The following is a 20,549-nucleotide window of genomic DNA, read 5'->3' on the forward strand; positions in this document are numbered from 1 at the left end:
GTGGTTAGAGCTGTGCAAAAAGCATGAGAATGCCCTCTGTGTACAAACCAGAAAAAATGGGCTAAAATTGCAGCAGACTTAGATTTGACATTAGGTGTAGCTTTCGAGAGTAAAGAGAGCCAGTCTCTGGAATAGTTTAGCTGTCCTGAGGAACTGGATTGGCAAATGTCTACCATCAATGATGACTATAAACGAATAATTGATCCTACTTTGGGCAGTAGGATGGACTTCCTGAAGCCTCTTCTCACTTGCTTTTTTTGTGATTCTATATACTTAAGATACCAAAGGGACTGATATTTGCCACACTGAATACTTAGTCAAACCACTTAAAATTGGCAAAACAGAAAGCCTATAACCAATGGTGATTCATTAATTACTCTTTACTAGAGTGAAGGCTGATTATTCAACCAGTTAAAATATCCAGACAGATGGATTTCCTCATCTTTGGTAACTGCAATCTCTTTACTCAGAGTTCAGAAAGCAAGTATGTTTAAGAACATTCAATAAACAGATTCAGAGATAGGTTCTCAAAGATGCCCTATTTATTACAAACATTTGGAAGGAAGGAGTCTTTCCATTAGGTCCTTCAATCCATAGGCTCTGTGAATGCCATCTCATAGAATAAGGCTAAAAGAAAGCTCTGAGACTTAGTAGCTCTTGGCTACAAAAGCAGCTGGGAGCCAAAGGTGTGCTGCCTTGTTACCTTGTCTTACATGAAACTTTAACCTACAGGAACATTTCCTGGAAAACAAAGTAATGTAAATTGATTCTTTTAGTGTTTTGGGGCATATCAATAACATTTCATTTCACTTGGGAACTTCTAAAAAATGCTAGGCTATGTCTTTCAAATTGCAAGGCTAGGAAGCAAGGCTAGGCTTTATTTTTTTTTCTCATTTCAATCAATTTGCCAATTGCCACTTTCTATTACATTAAAAAACAAAACACAAAAAAACCTCCAAACCACAAACAAAACCTAAACATCACCTGTGGTTTCTAATCCCTCCTGCCCTTCACACCAAGGGAAAATGCTGTAAATAGCCACAAAGCCACCTCATTAATTCCTTTAAAGTGTCTCCTTACACTCTCCTTTGCACACTAGCAGCAGTCCTTGGCTGAGACTTATCACCTCTCATGCTGGCAGATATAGTTTCTCAATATGCTTCCCCCTCCTGGTACACTCTGGCTGCATGCTTAAGTGTCCCACTTCAGAGAAGGAATTAACTTCTGAATGGCTCATGGGAGGTGAGGCACGAGCCTTGATTCAGTGGCAATACTCAAGGCTGTAAGTCAGTCTTAAGCTTCAGGTAAAGTTGACTTCTGAGGTCTGAAGAGATGGAGTCTTTGTGAGACAAGATGAAGTAAGAGTCTAAACAAAATAATGGGATCTCTGACCCTAATGGGATGCATGCCAGGGGTATTTCACTTCAAAGAGTTTCAAAGAAGAGTCAGAATGAAGCATGTTTCTGACCTCTGAGGAAAAAGCACTAGGAAATCTAGATGGACATCTTTATCAACAATAATAGTACTCATCCGGTCTTTGGTTGTAGTTCAGCTGTTGCAGGGCAGAGACTGCCATTAATGCTGAATTCTACAGGGTCTGTGCCACTATTAGTAACAAATCAGACCTATCTAGGCCCACCAGCTGCAAGCCAGTGCATTAGCTAGAGTCTGAGTGCCCAAAAAGCACTTGCTACCATGACTGCCTGGCAGCATGCTTTATCTCAGGGTGGCATGAAGGGGCTCTATCCCTGCAATTCCTGCACCATGTCTGAGGAAACTGTCCATGCTGCCAGATATCCACTAAGCTACTGATCTGCAAATTGCCACTTGCTGTTTCTAGGGTAAGAACTCTCACAGAACTTCAGGTGTGCTTCCAGGATCTGGCCATAATTACACTGCAGGAAGTCAGTCAACTTAGCAGGATGGTCTGAGGACATGAGGCAGTGCAAGAAACATGTGAACTAAATCATGGCTATGCCTGAAGACATTCAGCTGGTGTGCTGCCTCTCTGGGGATACTCTCTTTAGCAGCTGCACCTCTGTAGGAGCTACAGAGGTTGACTCTACAGAAACAGCTAAGCAGAGAACTCCTCTTGCTAGGGTGCACTACTATAAAATGAAAATAATGCTTCAAAGAAACTCTTATCGTTAGGTAGAGTTGTAGCAGATGCAGTGCCTGCCCTTCTTTGAAAGGCAAATACATTTTATTTATGTGAATTATGACCTAAACCAGTATACTGTATTTAAGACTGTAAGTTACAATGTACCATGTCCATACGTTACATCTCTTCTACAGGTTTGCTTCAGTGCAGCTACATAAATTATGATGGTGGGTAGTTATTAATACTGAGACACATTTAGTACAATCTCTGATTTCCTTGGGCCTCTCTTCATTATCACCAATACTCTTCTGGTTTGTGATGCTTCTGAGTCTGAGGAAAATTCTCTGAGGACAGCTGATCCTGTCAGCTCTCACAACACAAATGGATTTACCTTTCTTTTGACAACTATCTGTGGCTCTCAGAAAGAAGTTATTTTATTTTGAAGTCTAATAGATTTGACTTCTGGTTTCATGTTTTTTCCTTTGTGGCACAGCCACTAGATTGAAAACAATGGGGGTTTTTAAATAAAAGTGGAAAATGTATAGATTCCCTAACATAAAGTAAGAAGGCCAAGCAACAATCCTTTCCAAGGAACTGAAATTTGTTTTTGCTGTCTCCTTGCTGACCAAGGCTTTCCTTTAATACAAGTCCCTCATCAGCTTACCTATGTTCTATAGTACCATCAGTTAAGACAAAGATCTATATGTGTCTTTATACTCTGCATTGTAGAGTACGAGGAGCTATTTAGTCTGACATCCATTTTGTTAGTTTCTACCAGCAGCAGCTGGCAGTTTTCTCTGGGGTTTTCTTCAGAGCATCTGGCTTGGGTCAGGTCACTATAAAAAATTTATCAAACATCCTTTACAGGACTGGCTCGAGCTTTTTTAAATAAGGAAATCTCATCTATCTCCAGTCTTACAAAGGTTTTATTTTTTTTTCATCCTGTCAACACAGAAGATATATTAAGCATTTGGTTTAATGAGATATTGAACATCTCTTTGTTCTGAGTGTATATTGGAGCAGGTTGTGCTTAGAAAACACATCACTTGGGTTTATTTTATTCTGCAGTTGGAGCAGAAGTTGTTATGTTGTGATAAAATATGTATTTCTTTGTTTTGGAAAGCAATAAAATGGACTAGACTCTAGGCTACCTGTCAGCTGATATTGTAATGGAGCAAGACAGGCTGGGCAACTGTGTAGCCCAGAAGAAATGTGGGGCTAATTATGAGGATGATGATTTAAGGAAAAAAAAAAAGCCAAGTAGGAGAAACATAAGAACTGCCATTCAAAACAAATGTCTGATCATAAGTTCACATTTAGGGAAGAATAAGAACCATGTAAGTATATATGGTTTTTACCTTTAATAGTCTTCCAGCTTCTTACAGTTTTAATCTTAGATTTCCCAGGTCTTTTATAGTTTGTTTATTTAGCAACATTTTATGAATCATTCTTCCAAGTGCTTCTTGCCCTGATATTACATAAATGTCTTCCATTACTATGTGTTCTTCAAGGACTTCCACAGGACCCAAGGTGTGAGGAACTACCATCCCAAACTTCATTTGATGACTCCTAATGTCCCTGGAAGGGACAGTGGGTAGTTGATCTCTATCCACTGCAGTCATGCTTTTGTAGACCTCTGTCACATCCCCACAAATCATCCTTTTTTTTTTTCCAGAATCCCAGCCCATCAAATCATTCATTGTATAGAAGCCATTCTTTACTATTTGATTGACAAAAATGTCCTTCTCTGGATCTTTTTTAAAGTGTCCTTTCTTGAATGAGGAGACCAAAACTGCAGATAGTATTCAAAGTACAAGAAGCATGCATTAATCCAGTGTCTTCTGTCTTGTTCTTTACTCCTTTCCTAACAGTTTGTAGCATTTGATTTATTTTTTTTGATTGCTGCTGAGCACTGAGATAGTGCTTTCTTGGAACTATTTATCCTAACCTTGAAGACTCTCTCACTTCTGAGTGGTAATGGTCAGGTCAAAGTCCACAATTTGATATATGAAGCCAAGATTGTTTTTCACTACAGCATTTCACAAGATGTTTTATTGCTCTGTCATGAAACCATTTTACTCCTCTGTCATGAAGCTTCATAAGATATTTCAGCAGTTGTATGCTCAGCTCTAGTTCACATTAGATTGATAACTGTATTATCAGGAAACTTTGGAATATCACTGCTCATCCCCCTTTCCAGGTCATTCAGGCTTTGCTAAAGCATGTGGATCCCAGCACAAAATTCTGTCAAACTCTCTTCTTTTACTGAGAATTTTGACTATTAGTTCCTATTGTAATTTGCTTATAGCTGTGTTGTTCAGCTTGAAGAGAAGACTAAAGAGAAATGTCCTTGCTTTGTTTGGCTTTTTAAGGTAAGATTATAGAGAACACAGAGGTGAACTCCTAGGTTCACATGGAAAGGAGAAGAGGTGACAGACAAGAGTTCCTTCAAGAGAAATTCTGATTAGACAAAAGAAAAACTTTTATTCACAGTGCACCAAGACACTCAAAGAGCTTGTGGGATTTCTGGCCTTCAGAATACCCAATGTTTGACTGTTCATGACCCCAAGACACCCTCTTGGAGCTCTTAGCAGGCATTACTTTGAGCAGGATTTTGGACAATATGTTCTCCAGAAATCCATTTAAACCTAAATTATTACAGGTTCCTATGCCTTTAAGAAAGAATTTTCCATCTTCTACTTATTGTTCAGAGTCAGGGTTAGGGTTAGGATTCAGGATATTGTCAAGGTTTTTTGGAAATCCCAGTAAACTATATCAACAGGATCACCCAGAACCTCATACTTACTAGTCATGTCAGAGAACTCCAGGAGGATTACAAGGCAGAGCCATGTTTTCTCTTTTGAAGAGAATAATAATGATAGTCATCATCACGTGTGGATGGAATGAATACACAGTGCCATTAGTAATTAATCTATTTTTTTCTTTAAGTTTTTAGAAGTATAGCACCCAGCCCTGGTATTTGCTACTTTTCACTGTATTTCTTTGAATCATAATCCCTTCCAAAGTTGCTTCAATTTTCAGACAAATGGTTCACTGAGTTCCCCTTTAAAAATGAGGCCTGCATTGTAATCTCCTGTTGTTTCTATAACAAATCTGAATACTAATAATCTATTTAGCTTCCCTCCATGGTCTTACACTTCTGACTGCTTCTTTTCTTCTCCAGTTAAAGAAATGCTACCAAATGTTTGCCAGACATTTTTCTCGTGATGTCCTAAGACAAGAATGTAGTATTAATTCTAGCTCTTTCAGGAAAGTAGTCTGATTCTTTTTTGATCTGCTTGATTATATTTTCACATTTCATCTACCCAAATTTAGTTTCCTTTTTGACTTTTTAAATAAAACGTCAGATTTTTTAATTATGCTTTCTGAATTCCGAGAATATGGCTCAGCCATGTCATCTTCCCTCTGCCAGTTACCAAGTCTCTTCTAATATACAGTAAGCAATGGTACTGTGCTTCCCCTCTGATGTTCTCCAGCCTCCAAATCACCTGTAGCTTAATTCTTTACTGCCTAATGGATGTCACAATTGTGGTGAAGATTTTATCTTTTACTTTTTTCCATGGATGCTGGATCTGGGTTACAATTATCTTTCCTGGACAGATTGTTTCAGTGCCTGACCAGCCTTTCAATGAAGAAATTATTCCTAATGTCCCATCTAAATCTCCCATTGCATAACTTGAGGCCCTTTCATCTCATCCTGGCCCCTGCTATTGGGAGAAGAGGCCAACCCCCACCTGGCTGCTCCTTTCATGCAGTTGTAGAGAGGGATAAGGTTTCTTCCCTGAGCCTCCTTTTCTCCAGACTAAACAGCCCCAACTCCCTCAGCTGCTCTTCATAGGACTTGTGGTCCAGACCCTTTCCCAGCTCCACTGCCCTTCTCTGGACACGCTCCAGCCACTCAGTGTCCTTCCTGAACTGGGGGGCCCAGAACTGGTCACAGGATTTGAGGTGTTGCCTCACCAGTGCTCAGTACAGGGGGACAATCCCTGCCCTGGCCCTGCTGGCCACACTGTGGCTGATACAGGCCAGGATGCCATTGGCCTGCTTGGCCACCTGGGCATCCACTGGCTCATGTTCAGATGGCTTCTTACAACTTAATTCAGCCTGTCTGTGCTCTTGGTTGGAAAGCTGATAGTGTTGACCCCATTGCATAGCCTTCCTCTTTGGGTCTGGCGCTTCAATCCAGCTTCGGTGCTACCTTTTAAGGTGGTCAGTTTGTAAATTGAATCTGATTCTAAGCTCTAACTAAATACAGAATTCTACTGTAGCAATTACATGGTACACTTTTTTCATCCCACTATATTTTGTACACTAGGATCACAGCATGCCACTGGCTGTATTTGTTCTATCAGGAAAAAATAAGGAACTAAATCAGTTATAAATTGGTAACTGTTCAGTCATATCATTAGTAATTTTGGTACAATTCCTTTGCTTTCAGACTGCAGCAGAGCATATGCTGTTGTGTTTTGACCCTGGAGCCTGCTACTCTCACTCTACTATTACCAACATTGAGTTCCATCTACTGTTTCTCTACTACTCTGTTGAGACCTGAATGCTTTCACCTTCATTGCAAAATCATTAATTCTACTCCATTCTCCTCATCCTGATAATCTTCTGGGCACTTTGATTTCATTTTTAGCCCAAAGGGTAACAATATTGACTGTAACTGAAGATATTCTGCTACTTGCAAAAATCTCCTCTCTAATTATGCCTTCACCACAAAAAGTGTTTCAACATATATAATTCTTGTTCTACATTAAACATAAAACTACACTTACATAGACATTCCTTTCTGTGTTGAATCACAAGTATTGATGAGACATCACAGACCTCTTCTTTAGAAGTTCAGTACATAATTTCATACACCACGAAAAGAAGAAAAAACCCAGCTTTAGTTTCATCTTTGCTTTCAGTATTTCAGCTTTTAAAAGTGACTTGCAAAGTAATTGGTGAGTATAAATCTTTGGCAGCAAAATGACTGTTGGAAACCAATGGGAAGTAATTTTCAGAACATAATCTCCAGGCATCAGTGAATTACTTACTTCAAACTTCTTCCTATGTTTTTCATTTATGAAGCATGCAACTTCCCAAAAACTGATATATTGTATTGTTTGAATGTTGAAAAAAGGTTTTTCAGGGCAAGGCTTTTCATGGGCACACACTGATTTAGGTGTAATTTCCTTCCTCTTCACAGTTTGGTACTTCCTCATGCATTAAAAAGCATGTGTGTATCGAAATATTCAGCATAAATAGAGAGGATAATATAAGTAGCTAAAAGATATTTAACACATAAATAAGAAGCAGTTTTTTGGTAACAAAAATGAAATTTTCGAACAAGAAAAAAAACCAGCTGGTTTACAGATCAGTATTGAAACAAATACTTTAAATCACCTTTTTAGGATCACATGTTTTACCCTGTATGGTGGTGGACTACAAGTCTTTGTTGTGACTCAGGTTACAGCAACTGAAGAAATGCTAAGGGAAGTAACTGCACAGCTTAGCCCTTGATTGTAAGAGCACCCTAGGATGTGGAGTGCAAATGAATAGTGAGGACACAGGAACTGGATATAACCTTTTGTAGTTTTCTTATTTCCAGTGAATCATTTGATGACTTTAATAATGGCACTTACTCAATCCCTGCCTCAGTTTCCCAGCTATAAAGATGTTACAAGTAGATGAGAATGGGGTTATCTCTGATGTGATTATTTTCTTTTCCCAGGACATTGAATTGGAACAGGAAAAAACATATTTGCAAAACAAACATTCACCAAAAAGTTGCTTTGGAATCATCACAACTTCGACTTTCGTGCTTTGTCTGTAATACAGCTGTGCCTCTTAAATGGAAGTGTTTGACTTCTTAAATACGTGTGTCACATCTCTTTCATCAGTGGTTGTTCTTTCAAGAATTTAGTATAGTATAACATTTTAAAAAAAATCAAAATTAAGAAGTTCTGCACCACAGGAACAAAACATTTTTTCTCGAGTTGAACAATGTGGTTGATCCTGACACATTTCTGAAAAATGCTTTAATTTTGATGAAATTACATTTTGTTTGAAGTCATTAACTTGGTATGCATATTGGTTTTATGATATCTGGTTGTACTTGTCTCCCATCTGACATCTTCTTTCACAGGTAATAATTATTTTTCTGTCTGTCTTTCCTTCTCTTTTTCAAAATGCTTTACTACTCTTACAAATATCTTCTTTATTCCACATATTTCAAATATTTTTTTCTCTTCATGTTATCTCGCTGATTAAAATAATGAAGTTAAGTTCAAAGCAACTGTTTCCAGGCTCTGCTTAGAGTGAATTTTGCTGTATGCTGTATGTGTGCAATTTTTTGAATGTAAAAGGGCTTGTGTGCCTTACAGTTTGTTCATCTCTTCTGATTATATCCATTTGATTAATTAAAGATACTTTCTCCTAAAAACTTTGCCCCCTTTCTTTCTAAGGTAAACTGTTCCATCAGGATATTTGTGCCCATTTTAGTACTAACACTGACTTTTAAACAATCTTGCAATTTATGAATAGAGATGGATGAGATTATGATAAGGCTGCAGTTGTACAACTGAACGTGCCCTAGCCCATCCTGCGCTGTATGAACAGCTTTGGGAAATGACACCATTCTCTGCTCACTGCAATCCTCTTACCTGCTGCTTCTTTACAGCCTGTCTAGGGAACCAGATGTTTACTGCCAATTACGCTTGATGAAACTGCTGGAGTTTCTTGTATTCTCTCAAAGATGGTATTTCTGAATTGCTGGCAGCTTTTGGAGGGCTTGTGCCTACATGTACAGCAAAAGACCTCAGTGTACTTTAGCACTTTATTTATTTAGTGATTTAGGTCATATAGATTTTACCCTTACTGCACTATCTACTGCAGTCATAGCATAAAACATTTAAGATTTTATTGAAGATTATCTTTTGGAGAAAAATAATGTTAAGATACTTATATTGGAAGTAAATTTATTATTATTTACATGTTTGCCAAAACCACAGAAGCAACAATAAAATTCTTATTCCAAAAAGACATAGACTGCAACTACAGAAAATGTTGTATTTCAGTGCTTGAACTGAAAATTTTCCAACTTTCCCAAATTCCAGACTGCTGACAAAGTACTGAGCTTCTGTCTGTTGTCTCTGAGCTCTAACACTTCTCAGCCTTTCTGTAATATATAAAATGATATTACAAATGTAGGGTCTTTCTATGCAATGGTCATATGCAGAATTCCCCTGAACTAAATGGGGTTGGATCTGTCTATGCTATCAGCTTTACACAATAGGTTCAGAAGAGAAACAAAAAGCAGATGACGATTTTTTAGGATGGAGGGTGGTGTCAGTTACATCACTTTTCAGCTTTCTTTCAGTTAAAGGGGATAAAGTGGAAACTGATCTTTGTATCTTGGAAAATGATGTTGAACTTAAAGCCTTGTTAGTATTTCTGAGTTAAAAAATCATTACTTAACAAACACATTTGGAAAGTAGTCTGACTAAAATAAAAATCAGCTCCTAATGGATTCAAATCAGATAGGAGTTTGCAAACGCACTAAAAGGGTCTGATTTGGAGCTGCACATACAGAAGCATCATGTTGGGGAGGAGGAAGGTGACAATTCCTGTTTATGCATTTTTGGCAAGCTGCACCTGAAGGATAGGATGATTTTCTGGAAACTGTCATGCCAGAAATACACAGCTAAAGAGGGGAGAACTGAGAAGAGCAAAGGGAATAATTAGAGACCTGTGGGTGTGCACAGGGTCTCTGGTTTATTCTCTTAAGGAAACCAAGCCATGAAATTGCCCTGCTTTTCTGTCAGTATGCCACAATAACATTTGAATCTCTTGACCAATTTGAAAAAAGCCTGACAAAAAAGGAGAAGCTTAGAAACACTGAGCTCCTGTGAATTTTACAAAAATCAGCAGCCAGATAGAGGAGACTCAGATTTGTGTGCCCAGTAAAGAACAGGTGGATGTGTGAACTCAGCTGCATTATTTGACACAAGAGAATCCAAAGCTGTCATCAAAAAGCAGGCTCCATAAGGTTTGCTGTCAATGGAACTGCTTGTTTGTAATTTAGAGGCAGGGGCATTTTTTGCTTGTTTGTTTGGGTTTTTGTTTGTTTGTTTTAAATAAAATATACTTAAAAGAAGCCCAAGACGTCTGCCTGAAATGATTTTTAAAATGTTCATTGCTGCAGAATGTTGGCACTCATTATAAAATTATTTGTAATACCAGATCTTGTTGAGAACAAGCCCTGAAATTCCTACCTGAAATGAAATCCCTTTGGGCCAGTGTTGTCTCTCTGCCGTGGAAAGGATATTTCCATTTCTCCTCATGCTAAAGCTAGCTCTGACCCTTTTCTCTTTTTTAAAGTACTATGGTGCCACCAAACTTAAAGAAATGAAAAGTCATGAGTCAGATGCCCAAAAAATGCCTACTCCTGAAAATTATGATATGTTGATAAAATATATTTTCCTTTTTTTTTGGTCAGTCTTTGAAATTTTTAAAATCCTTCAACTTCTTGAGAGAGAGAAGTCAGTGTTCTACTTTCATTAACATATTGTTAGAAATTACTTTTAGCCCTTGGTGCTACAGAATATTTCATCTTTCATGGCTGTCCCTTAAATGGCAAACCCACTGAGACTGAAAACTCCTCCACAGCTTTTACGTCCCCAGTCTTCCATCAGTCTGAGAAAGAGCACTACTCTTCTAGTCAAGGAACCTACAGGAAAAACCCTCTGAATGGTTTGTTCTTTAGTTTACCTCATGCAAGAAAACAATCATGATTGCTTACAGGTAGTGAAAAGGGAGTATTGATGGAACTGAGAAATTTAGAATGTGGCATTTGGTCAATATCAAAAGAAGATACGGGGGAGAAGGAAGGTTCCTAAGATTGAGGGGAAGTCTAGAATCATAAAGAAATATGCATTTGTCATGCAAAGGGCATATGTTATGATGCCCTATGCATCATAACATATGATGCAACAAGTTGTTTGGCAATGTTGTGAACATTTGTTGTTATGAACAAGTGAACATTTGTTGTTATGAACTGAGAAGAAAAGGTCATGGATTCCATTATAATGATTGGCTGTTGAAGTTTAAGAAAGTAATTTACCTGATATATTACAATAGCTATATACAATAGCTATATTCCATTTCTAGATTTCACAGCAGTCTGCTCTAGACAGGACTGCAGAGGAATTGATCTAATAGGGACAAGACTTTGGATGTTACTAGAAAAGGGTAACTCCTACTAACCAGGCAATGAAATTCTCTTGAAGGCTCTCATGTATCATTCCAACTTTGGAATATAATACATTGAACTACACTGGACTTTCCACACACTGTTGATTGGACAACAGTGTAAGACATTTCATCATAACAAAAGAAATGTGTACATTTCAAAACGACCACTTATAGTTGGAAATACTGTTAATAAGAGCTCAGTCTCTTCATGCAGACCAGTCAAAAAATGAGATGACTTTTATGGTTCCTTCTTTATTTCTCTCTAATTAATTCTACTGCTTTTGTGCCAAAATAATACAGAATAATTTGCTCTGTCTAGGACTTTTTAGACATAAGGAAAAACATTGCCAGAAGCCTAACAGAGGTGAACCTTCCCATCTGCTCAACACTGTTAAAGCCACATCTGGAGTGACAATTCTAGTTTATTGCACCCTGACACAAGAAAGACATGGACATAGAACAGCTAGTCAAGTGAAGGGCAAGGAAGATAGTTTAGGAATTGGAGCATGTCATATAAGGAAAGGCTGAGAGATGGAACTAGTTAGCCTAGAGAACAGAAGGCTGAAAGGCATCTTATAGGAGTGAGGAAATATCTAATGGGAGGGTGTAAGCAAGACTCAGTCAGGCTCTTTTCAGCAGTGCCCAGTGATAGAGCAAGTGGCTATGGGCAGAAACTGAAATACAGGGGGTCTTGTCTGAACACAAGAAAACTCTTTTTTACTATGCAGGTGAGTAAGCACTGGCACAGATAGCCCAGAGAGGCTGTGGAGTCCCCATCCTTGGAGAGACTCAAAGCCATCTGGATGCAGTCCTTAGCAACCTGCTCTAGCTGACCCTGCTTGACCAGGCTGACTGGACCAGATGTCCTCCAGTGGTGCCTTCCAATCTAAATGTTTCTGTGATTATGTGCTTTTCAGCAAAACAGTTTTTATCACAATATTGGCTTGGTGCAAGTCTACACTCTAACTCCCATAACTTTTGAAACCTATATTCTGCAAGAGTTTTCAGCTTTCCTTTTTATAATTTATAAGAAACTATATGTAAGAACCTATACTGTTTGTATTCACTTTGTATTTTCCACAGAGCAATAAGATTTCACATGCTTGACCCAGTATAAAGCAATTAACACAAATACAGAACAGTTATAAATAACAATGTCAGTAATTAATAAGCAGAAAGTTGAGCAGGATAACCTCATGTAATGTTTTCTTCATAAAATTATCTTGGAGACACTTGCATCTTACGGTCTTAGAACTCTTATATTTTGGTTAATTTGTGCTTAAAGCTGTGATTCTTGAACACTAAGGCCATTGCTCTAGTGAATGCAGTTACTTGAGCTACATCCTTTACTTGGCATATGTGGGGCTCCCCAAATTATCTGAAGGATTGAGTATGGACTACCTATGTACACCTCTAACAACATGATCATTATGCCTAGTAGTACCATTCCAGCCATGTTTTAGTTATTTCTGATACTAAACATATGGTGGGACTTCACCTTCTCCTCATCATCTAATTTTTTCCAGTCTTGCTTCCTTTAGTGGAAGCTTCCTTTTCTTCCTTGAAGTGGCTGCTTGTTGTTAATGAATGGATAAATTCTTCAGCACCAGCCTGTTACATGAAGGCTATCTTCCCTGCTGGTCACAGATGGTGGGAAGTGATTTTATTGATTTGTTAGTACTTAGCTAGAAGGATTACATCTAGCAGTAATAATGTGGCCAGGCCCTGGGACAAATCACCACACAAGTTAGTAGAGGGTTTGTGTCTTAAACTGAAGTGTGACATTATTATATCTACCAGCCTTTCATAGTGCTTTGCTTATTAACACCACTGTAATCTCTTCTGAGCCATCTGTCGGTCATTCAAGTTTCTGTTTCCTTCATGTGCTGGAAAAGTTGGGAGACTTCAGTTTCTGAACTGAACTTGGACATTGTTCTGCTAAAGTTCTGGTGGTAACCACAGTGCTTATTAAGTTTTTTCTTTATAATTTGTGTTATCAAAATTGTGTCCTGCAGAAAATCTCTTGGGGGGACACAGGCAGATGGTCACAGTAATTCCTCTCAAATTCAAAGGGTCATGAAGGTTCATGGCTTTCAGAATTTGTGTGAGAGGTATTACTGTGGCTGGGAGAAATCTGGTCTCCCTGCCTATTCCAAACCTGACAAATTTGGCAGAAAGAAGCATTGAACACTGCCAGCATAGATATTTTTTTTCTTTTTGGTTTGTGCTCATCAGATGATCTCTCTAGAAACCAGAGCTGTTTCCATGCTGTGACCTCAGCTGAAGCACAACTGAGAGGTCTTAAGTATCAGCATCTGTTAGCAGTAGCTCACATTTTACCTGAAAGTGCAGTGTTCTATTTTAACTTTGCATTTCTAAGTAGCCTGAATAATTTCATTCACTGACAGGCACATGTGTGACCAGAGGACACTTCAGAGCTAGAGGCATGAGCATTTGGTCAGTGGATTACATGGGCTGATCTCCTGTAGAGAAAAGCTGTTGCATTCATTACCAGCTCCTCAAAATGAAGTTACTCAGAGCTAGTAGACCAGAAACTGGCAGGGAAGTGATCTCTGTCTGGACATGACATTTTGTTTCACTATGCACTAACCCCTCGGTTGAGCAGTCGGCAGTGTGACATGTTTCGTTGCCAGTTTTGGTGGGTCACAGTAGTTAAAAAATGGGTCTGATCCATAAGAGCACTTGTCACCCGCATGGGATGAGTGTGTAGACCATGGCACGGGTGGCACTAACGGGATTTAAAAAGCGTATGAACAAAGTGCTGAAGCGTGCAACTCTGAGGAAGGGAGGGTCGAGCGGTGACAGCGCTGGCTTAAGGCAAGAGGGCTGCAGCTGGGGCCAGCACGGCTCACGCCCGAGGGAGCGCCGGCAGCCCTGGGAGCCCGAGGCTTCCCGGCGCCCCAGCCAGCCCCGCAGCAAACCCGCACCCGCCTCCCACGGGTGGCCCTGCCTCGGGTGAGCCTGCAGCCCTGGCGGGAACCCGGGCGAGCACCTGCGGTGAGGAAACTTGGAGGAGGACGTGAAGAGGGCGGCGGTGCCGGGGCCAGCGCTGTGGCCGTGTGGCCGCCGGGCCGGCCAGGGGGGCGACGGGCAGAGATAGGCGCGGCCGGCCCGGGTGCCCGGCGCGGGCAGGGGCAGAGGCAGCGGCGCCGCGCCTCGGACTCCGCCTCACCGGCACCGAGCTCCCCTCCCTCCCTCGCTCGCTCTCTCGCTCCCTCCTCCAGCGCCAGGCTCGCAGCGGCGGAGCATCGCGGCGGCGGCGGCAGCACCCGCCCTTCCCGGCCGGCCGGCGGCGCGCACCGCCCCCCCCGCTCCCGCACGCAGCCCGCCGGCGGCGATCCGGAGCCCTCCGCGCCACCGCACCCCCGCCCCGCACGCCCACCGCCGGGAGGATGGGCTGCGGGCGGCGGCGCGGCAGCCCCTGAGCTCCCCGAAGCCGCGGAAACAAAGGGAGCGAGCAGCGGCAGCACCGGGCCGGGGTGGATGCAAGCAACCATGAAAGGCTGGGTCTCCGCCTCCTCCGCTGCTGCCAGAGAGCTGCCGGCTGCCGCTGCTCGGAGGACTACCCTGTGAAGGGGGCGGAGGAGAGGCTGGCTGGGTTCGCCGTGCAAAGGTAGAAGGTGTAAGGGAGAGGCGGCAAGAAAATGTCTTCTTCGGTGGGGCCCCGCGGCCCTCGCCCGCCCACGGTGCCCCCCCCGATGCAGGAGCTGCCCGACCTGAGCCACCTGACAGAGGAGGAGAGGAACATCATCATGGCAGTGATGGACCGGCAGAAAGAGGAGGAAGAAAAAGAAGAGGCCATGCTCAAGTAAGCAGACGCTAGTCATTCATTCATTCAGGCACTCATTCATGCACCGATCGCCGGCGGGCGGAGCGGGCGCTGCACAGCGGGAGCCGGCCGGTGCCCGGAGCCGGCCGGCTTCGCCCGGCTCGGCGGGGCCGGCGCCGCGGAACCCCGGGTCCCGCTCCGCTCCCGGCCCGTAACTTCCTCCTCCCCCACCCCGGGCAGCTCCTCCCGAGGCAGCACCGCCGGGGAGCCCCGGCACGGCGGGACGGAGCGGGACGGCGGCCCTCCCGCCCCGAGGGAGCCGGCGGCACAGGGCGGGCGGAAACCCCGACACGGGGGTGAGGGGCGAGGTGGGATTCCTTTGGGGTCCCCAAAACCCCGCCTCTGCCAGGAGGGGCCGCTGGGTGGGGTTTCCCTCCGTGCGGGAGCCTCCGCGGCGGCCGTGCTGCCCCCGCCTGGCTCGGCCCCCGCTGCCGCCCGCCGCGGGGCCGGGGCGGCTGCCCCCGCCCGGCACACCCCCGGCCCCCGCTCCGCCCGCCCGTGCCGCCGGCCCCGGCCCGCCCGCTGCCGGCTCCAGGGCGGGCAGCACCGCACTGTGGGGCACCAGGGCGTCCGTAATTAGGAAATAGACGGAATTAGTCGCACTGCTCATTCCAGCGGGCGGCCGTGCGTGCGTGGTGGCGGGACGGCGGGGGAGTGGGTTTATCCCGCTGCCGGCAGCACGGGGAGGGGTGCGGGGAACGCGGGGTGTGGGTAGGTGCCATGTTTGGAAACCAGATCCTCACAGCCTCTTTTGAACCTTTTCCCTCACCCCCTCGTCCCTGCCAAGCATCGCATGTGATCACATTTTTTAGCCTCCTCCGTCAGTCGGAGGCTTCAAACGTAACGTTGCTGAATCGCCTACTGCGAGTGATGAGAATAAACAGATTGGAGTCGTGGCCTGTGGAGGAGAATCACGGTTCCTCCTCTTCTGACAGCCCGTCAGGCCTGCTCGCTCCGGGCGGGAGGTGGTGGGAGAGGTGACTGGAGCCTCTGACGCCACGCAGACCCTCCGTGCCACAGGCGGTGTATCCTTACCTCACTGCCGCCTGCTTGCGTGCACCTGGGCTCGGAAGGGATGCGCCGAAGGGGTGACGTGATCTGGGTGTTTCTTCGGGCTGCAGGAAATACCCACCTGAGCCATGCGGGTGCCAGCGCGTCCCCGCGGCTGGGGACCCAACCCCCGCAGGCTCCCGACTTCGGCTGTGCGTGGTGAAGCTGGGACAGCGTTTTTAGTACAGTGTCGCCCCTGTCCCTTCCGTTCTTGACTCTGAATTTGTACAGGGGCTGCTAGAGATCCGCGCAGTGTGCGTACTGAGGCCCAGCTGCCCGTGCTGTACTGGCTGGGAGCTGTCCGGGACGGTGGTGCTTGGATCTCGGTTCAAGACGAAGAGTTCAGTTTGCTGTTGCAGTTCATTGTGTTTGGGGTGTGGCAACCCTTGGAGGTGGGGTGATTGGAATGAGAAATGTTCTGTGGGAATGCATTGTGTTAGTCACTCTGGGGAAACGTGAGTGAAGGATCCCTCCTCAGTTTCTATTCATCAGAAAAAAATTAAATAAAGAAGTAGCTCAAAGGGTCTAAACTATATATAACCTTCTGTTCCTCGTCCTTCAGCACAGCTACTTCTCTACAAATATTTAGCTTTTATTCTGTGAAGAAGATTACTGGTTCTGTAATGATGTTGTAGAGGAATACTATAAATCTTACAGTGGCTTTCCATTTCTCAGCCCTATTCTTAACATTGGGTAGAGAATAATTTTTCCTCCTTTTTTCACTTTCCCCCATTTTTTCTTTTTGTTTTTTTTTTTTCTTTTGCATTGATGTTTCTGAATTCTGGACTATGAGCTTATGGGAATCTTCAGCAGTTTCACTAAATGAACTTAGGACACTTAAAATTTAATTTTTAGAAGAGGGAAAAAATGGTGCTTTGTGAATTCGACTAGAAATTACTTTATATTATTTTCAAAGGTTTGTAATACCCAAATTTCAGAGTTTATTTCCTTACAAAAGTTCTTTCAAAAAATGAAAATAACAATGTATAATCTCCATTGGCCTGAGAAATTGTGATTTTAAATAGATTTCTGTCTTTATTTAAAGAGCCAGAAATTAAGGGAAAATACATTGGAAAACTTATAAACCTGTATACTCGCTTTAGCTATATTGTTAGTTTGTAAAAATCAAGTCACAGCATATATTTTTTAATGGGTTATGATTCAACTCTTAGAGAGAGCCACTAGATTTTCTGAGGTGATTTGGTTTTTTGGTATGCTGAGCACTTACTTTTTTTTTTGGGATAAGAGTTTTACACACCTTTCCATGGAGTAACTATTTTTAAGACTGGAATTTTGACAAGAATTTACTTCCATAATTTTATGATGAGTTATTACAAATATATAGTGGTGCTATCAGATGACACAGCTATATTATAAAAGTCAGATACCACCACCACCCCTTCCTATTACCTTTGTTAAAAAATCTTCTGATTATCCAAATGTCTCAACAAAACTGCCACCAGTTTTCATTAAAACCACCTGGTGGAGAAATGTTTCCATCTGTAACACCCACATGCAAATCTGTAATTTTCCCTGAAAGTGAAGCTGAGAATCAGTGCTGCAAACTAGGCTACCTTCAATCCTGGGCTGATCAGAGGCCGGATATGTGCTGTCTCATGAATCATAAGGGCTAAAAAGGGTGCAGCATTTCTCTCCTGTTCTGAGTGTCCTGATAGCTATGAAAGTTTCTAAAACAGTACATGTAATTTTCCTTTCCAGCACTCCCAATAGCAGAAAACAATAGGAAGAAGTATTGGTTAAATGACTATATTCTTAACACAGTGGTGGTAAAATTGTGGATCCAGGGGAATTTGAAGTGCTTGTGTGAGTGGACTATATGGATTTCAGGAGAAGTGGAAGCAGCTAGAGTGATCGGTAAAGAGGCTGTGTCCCTCTCCTTTGGGCGTGTACCTCTCTGTCTTCCTGATCCCTGTTTCTGACTGAGCTGACAGCCTCCTTGAAGCCCTCTCTGCCAGTTCATGCTGACATCAGCGCGTACTGCAGCGTGCGAGCAGGGCGCCCTACAGGGGCTGTGGGCACTGAGCTGCTTTCACTGCCTGCCCTGGAGCATTACAAACACATCCTTCCCTCTGAGACACCTGCTCGCTCCTTTCCAGGAACTTGCCCTGTCAGTTTGTTGGTCTGCTGAGTTTCCTTCAGCTGTGTGGGGCTAGCAGAGGTTGTCACCCCCTAGGATAAAGATGTACATCTTATCCTGGCCACAGTGACTTGCTTTTTCTAGGCACACCTGGTCAGCGGCAGGGACCTTGTCTTCCCCGCACACTTCTGACATCAGATTTCACACTGCTGTGGGTGGTGTTTGTGGAAGAGGAACTCTTTGCTCTCCTATGACTTGTTGAATACCATGGAGTAATGTGTTGAGGAGTTTGGGCTTTTGCGAAAGTTCCTTCTTTGGCATGTTTTACGAACAGGTGTTCCTTGGCTTGAGGAGCACTTTGCCATTAACTGATTGCCTTGAAATTGCCTTCACGTTCAAAGACAAGTTCTGCATTCCTTCTGTAACAGGGACAGTGTCACCAGATATTCCTGGGACCATATCCATGCCTTCATTCAATGAACTGTGATCCCAGTCTGTTGCATGGCACTGAAGACTCAAATCCACATAAACACTTTGATGCTTGCCAGGCACCAAGTAGAAACTGAAACCTCTTCAGTGCAGTCTCACAGTCTGGGAGTAGGAATCAGGTCTTCTATCTCATCTTGGAGCTTCAGAGCTTTGTGTTTTGTTCCTCTGTGGCTGGGAGAGCATCACTTCCCTATTTGCCACACCTTTGAAAACTGCATGGAGAGCAGTCCATTGGGTAGATGGGGCTTTACCATGGGATGCTCAACTCTCATCCACTCTTGTTTCCCTGTTTCACACTGACTTTGCCAGATTTTGTGCATATCTCTGAAGACTATAGTCTTTATTATCTCTTTTAATAGTATTTGGTCTTGACACCCAAGCTTTTGCTGTTCTTGTATGAATAAATGTTTGCATAGAACAGTAGTAAAATGCCTCCTCTGCAGACTAATTCACATGGGAGGCATTTTTTCCTGTTTTACTTGGTAGATACTCCTGTAGCTGGAAGGGAGGAGTTTCATGTTGAGTGGTTGATATCTAGCCTGAAGTCCAGATATTGCCCAACAGGTGACTGATGTGACTAAAAAATTATGAAGAAGCATGAAAGGGTAACTTTTCAATGAGATTGAAGAGTGAAACAATCCATCATTTGCAAAAGTGTGTGTGTGTGTAAAATTGAAAGAAAAAAATAGTTTAAAGATTCAGAGTGTACATTTAAACAGCTAGGTAGCCTGAGACAACTATTTTGCTTGTGGGTATAAAGTGCCTTGAACTGAAAAAATCACAGTTATGTACAGCAAACTGCAATCACAGAGAAATCACAGAATTATATATATGTGTGTACTTATGATGAAGTTTGCTTATATGTAGTTGTGTGCCTTATCTCATTGGGTTAGGCAAGTACTAAGTGGAAACTATGGCAGCTGAGAACACAACTAGTTGGGTTCCAGTTCTGTTCAAATTTTGGCCAGTAATTAGGAAGTGGTTCCTAGTTACCGTGGCATTCATCTGCTGGAGCAAACTTAAGAGGCGATAAAAGCTCTTACTGAGCTTCTGATGGGACATAAGAAGGCTGTGGGATTGTTGGCTGAGGCAGTAGTAGGAAAATTAACTACGACACAGGAGTTTAGTAGTTTTGTAGTTTTGTAACTCCAATTGAGTAGCTTCAGTAGAGGGGTAGCATGTACTTGAAATCTTCCCATTTTAAAAGTTATCTCAGGATTTTTCATGGCAGTTAATAATTAGGGGAAAATTGATGCTAACACCCTATTTTGACCACCTAGTATAGTATACAAGCATAATTTTAATAAAAGTCAGCTCTCTAGATTCAACAGGGATATTGCAGCTGCTCATCTTTCAGGGCTGCCAAATCCTGGTCACTTGCAGTTGATGAGAATATCTGTTTCAGGGTTTGCAAAGTAACTTCTCCATAATTCCCTTGGGGCACCTGGAAGCTTCCAGCCTTCACTAGTGTGTAACTGAAGATTAACTGAAGACCAGGAGGCTTGTGCTCTCAACCAGTTTCTGGAGATGGTGTCTTTCCTTCTCCCTTTCTAGCTCTTGGACCACACCTAACATGGTCAGAAAACACTGAATACTTCTCAAAGGGACTGCTATCCTCATTTTGTATAGTACCTATGGGCAGCAGGAGGAAGTATGATTCCAAGACCTTCTTAGCCTGGATGCTGTAAGTCCCTGGTAAT

General features: G+C 42.8%; 1 protein-coding gene across 29 annotated transcripts in view; it reads left to right on the plus strand.

Annotated features, from left to right (window-relative positions):
- The first annotated feature begins 14,639 nt into the window (after positions 1 to 14,639).
- Positions 14,640 to 20,549, plus strand: part of RIMS1 (regulating synaptic membrane exocytosis 1) — a 305,676-nt gene continuing 299,766 nt past the window's right edge. For 10 of the 29 annotated variants that reach the window (XM_064707363.1, XM_064707367.1, XM_064707369.1 and 7 more), the window contains exon 1: positions 14,653 to 15,191. In XM_064707363.1, coding sequence (XP_064563433.1) covers positions 15,028 to 15,191 — 164 coding nt within the window. In that variant the 5' untranslated portion in view covers positions 14,653 to 15,027. Of the gene's footprint in view, positions 15,192 to 20,549 lie in introns of all 29 variants that reach the window. The other 19 variants (XM_064707380.1, XM_064707383.1, XM_064707388.1 and 16 more) reach the window with 8 other exon arrangements.

Source organism: Zonotrichia leucophrys, chromosome 3, assembly GCF_028769735.1.
Source record: "Zonotrichia leucophrys gambelii isolate GWCS_2022_RI chromosome 3, RI_Zleu_2.0, whole genome shotgun sequence".
NCBI classification, from domain to species: Eukaryota; Metazoa; Chordata; class Aves; order Passeriformes; family Passerellidae; genus Zonotrichia; species Zonotrichia leucophrys.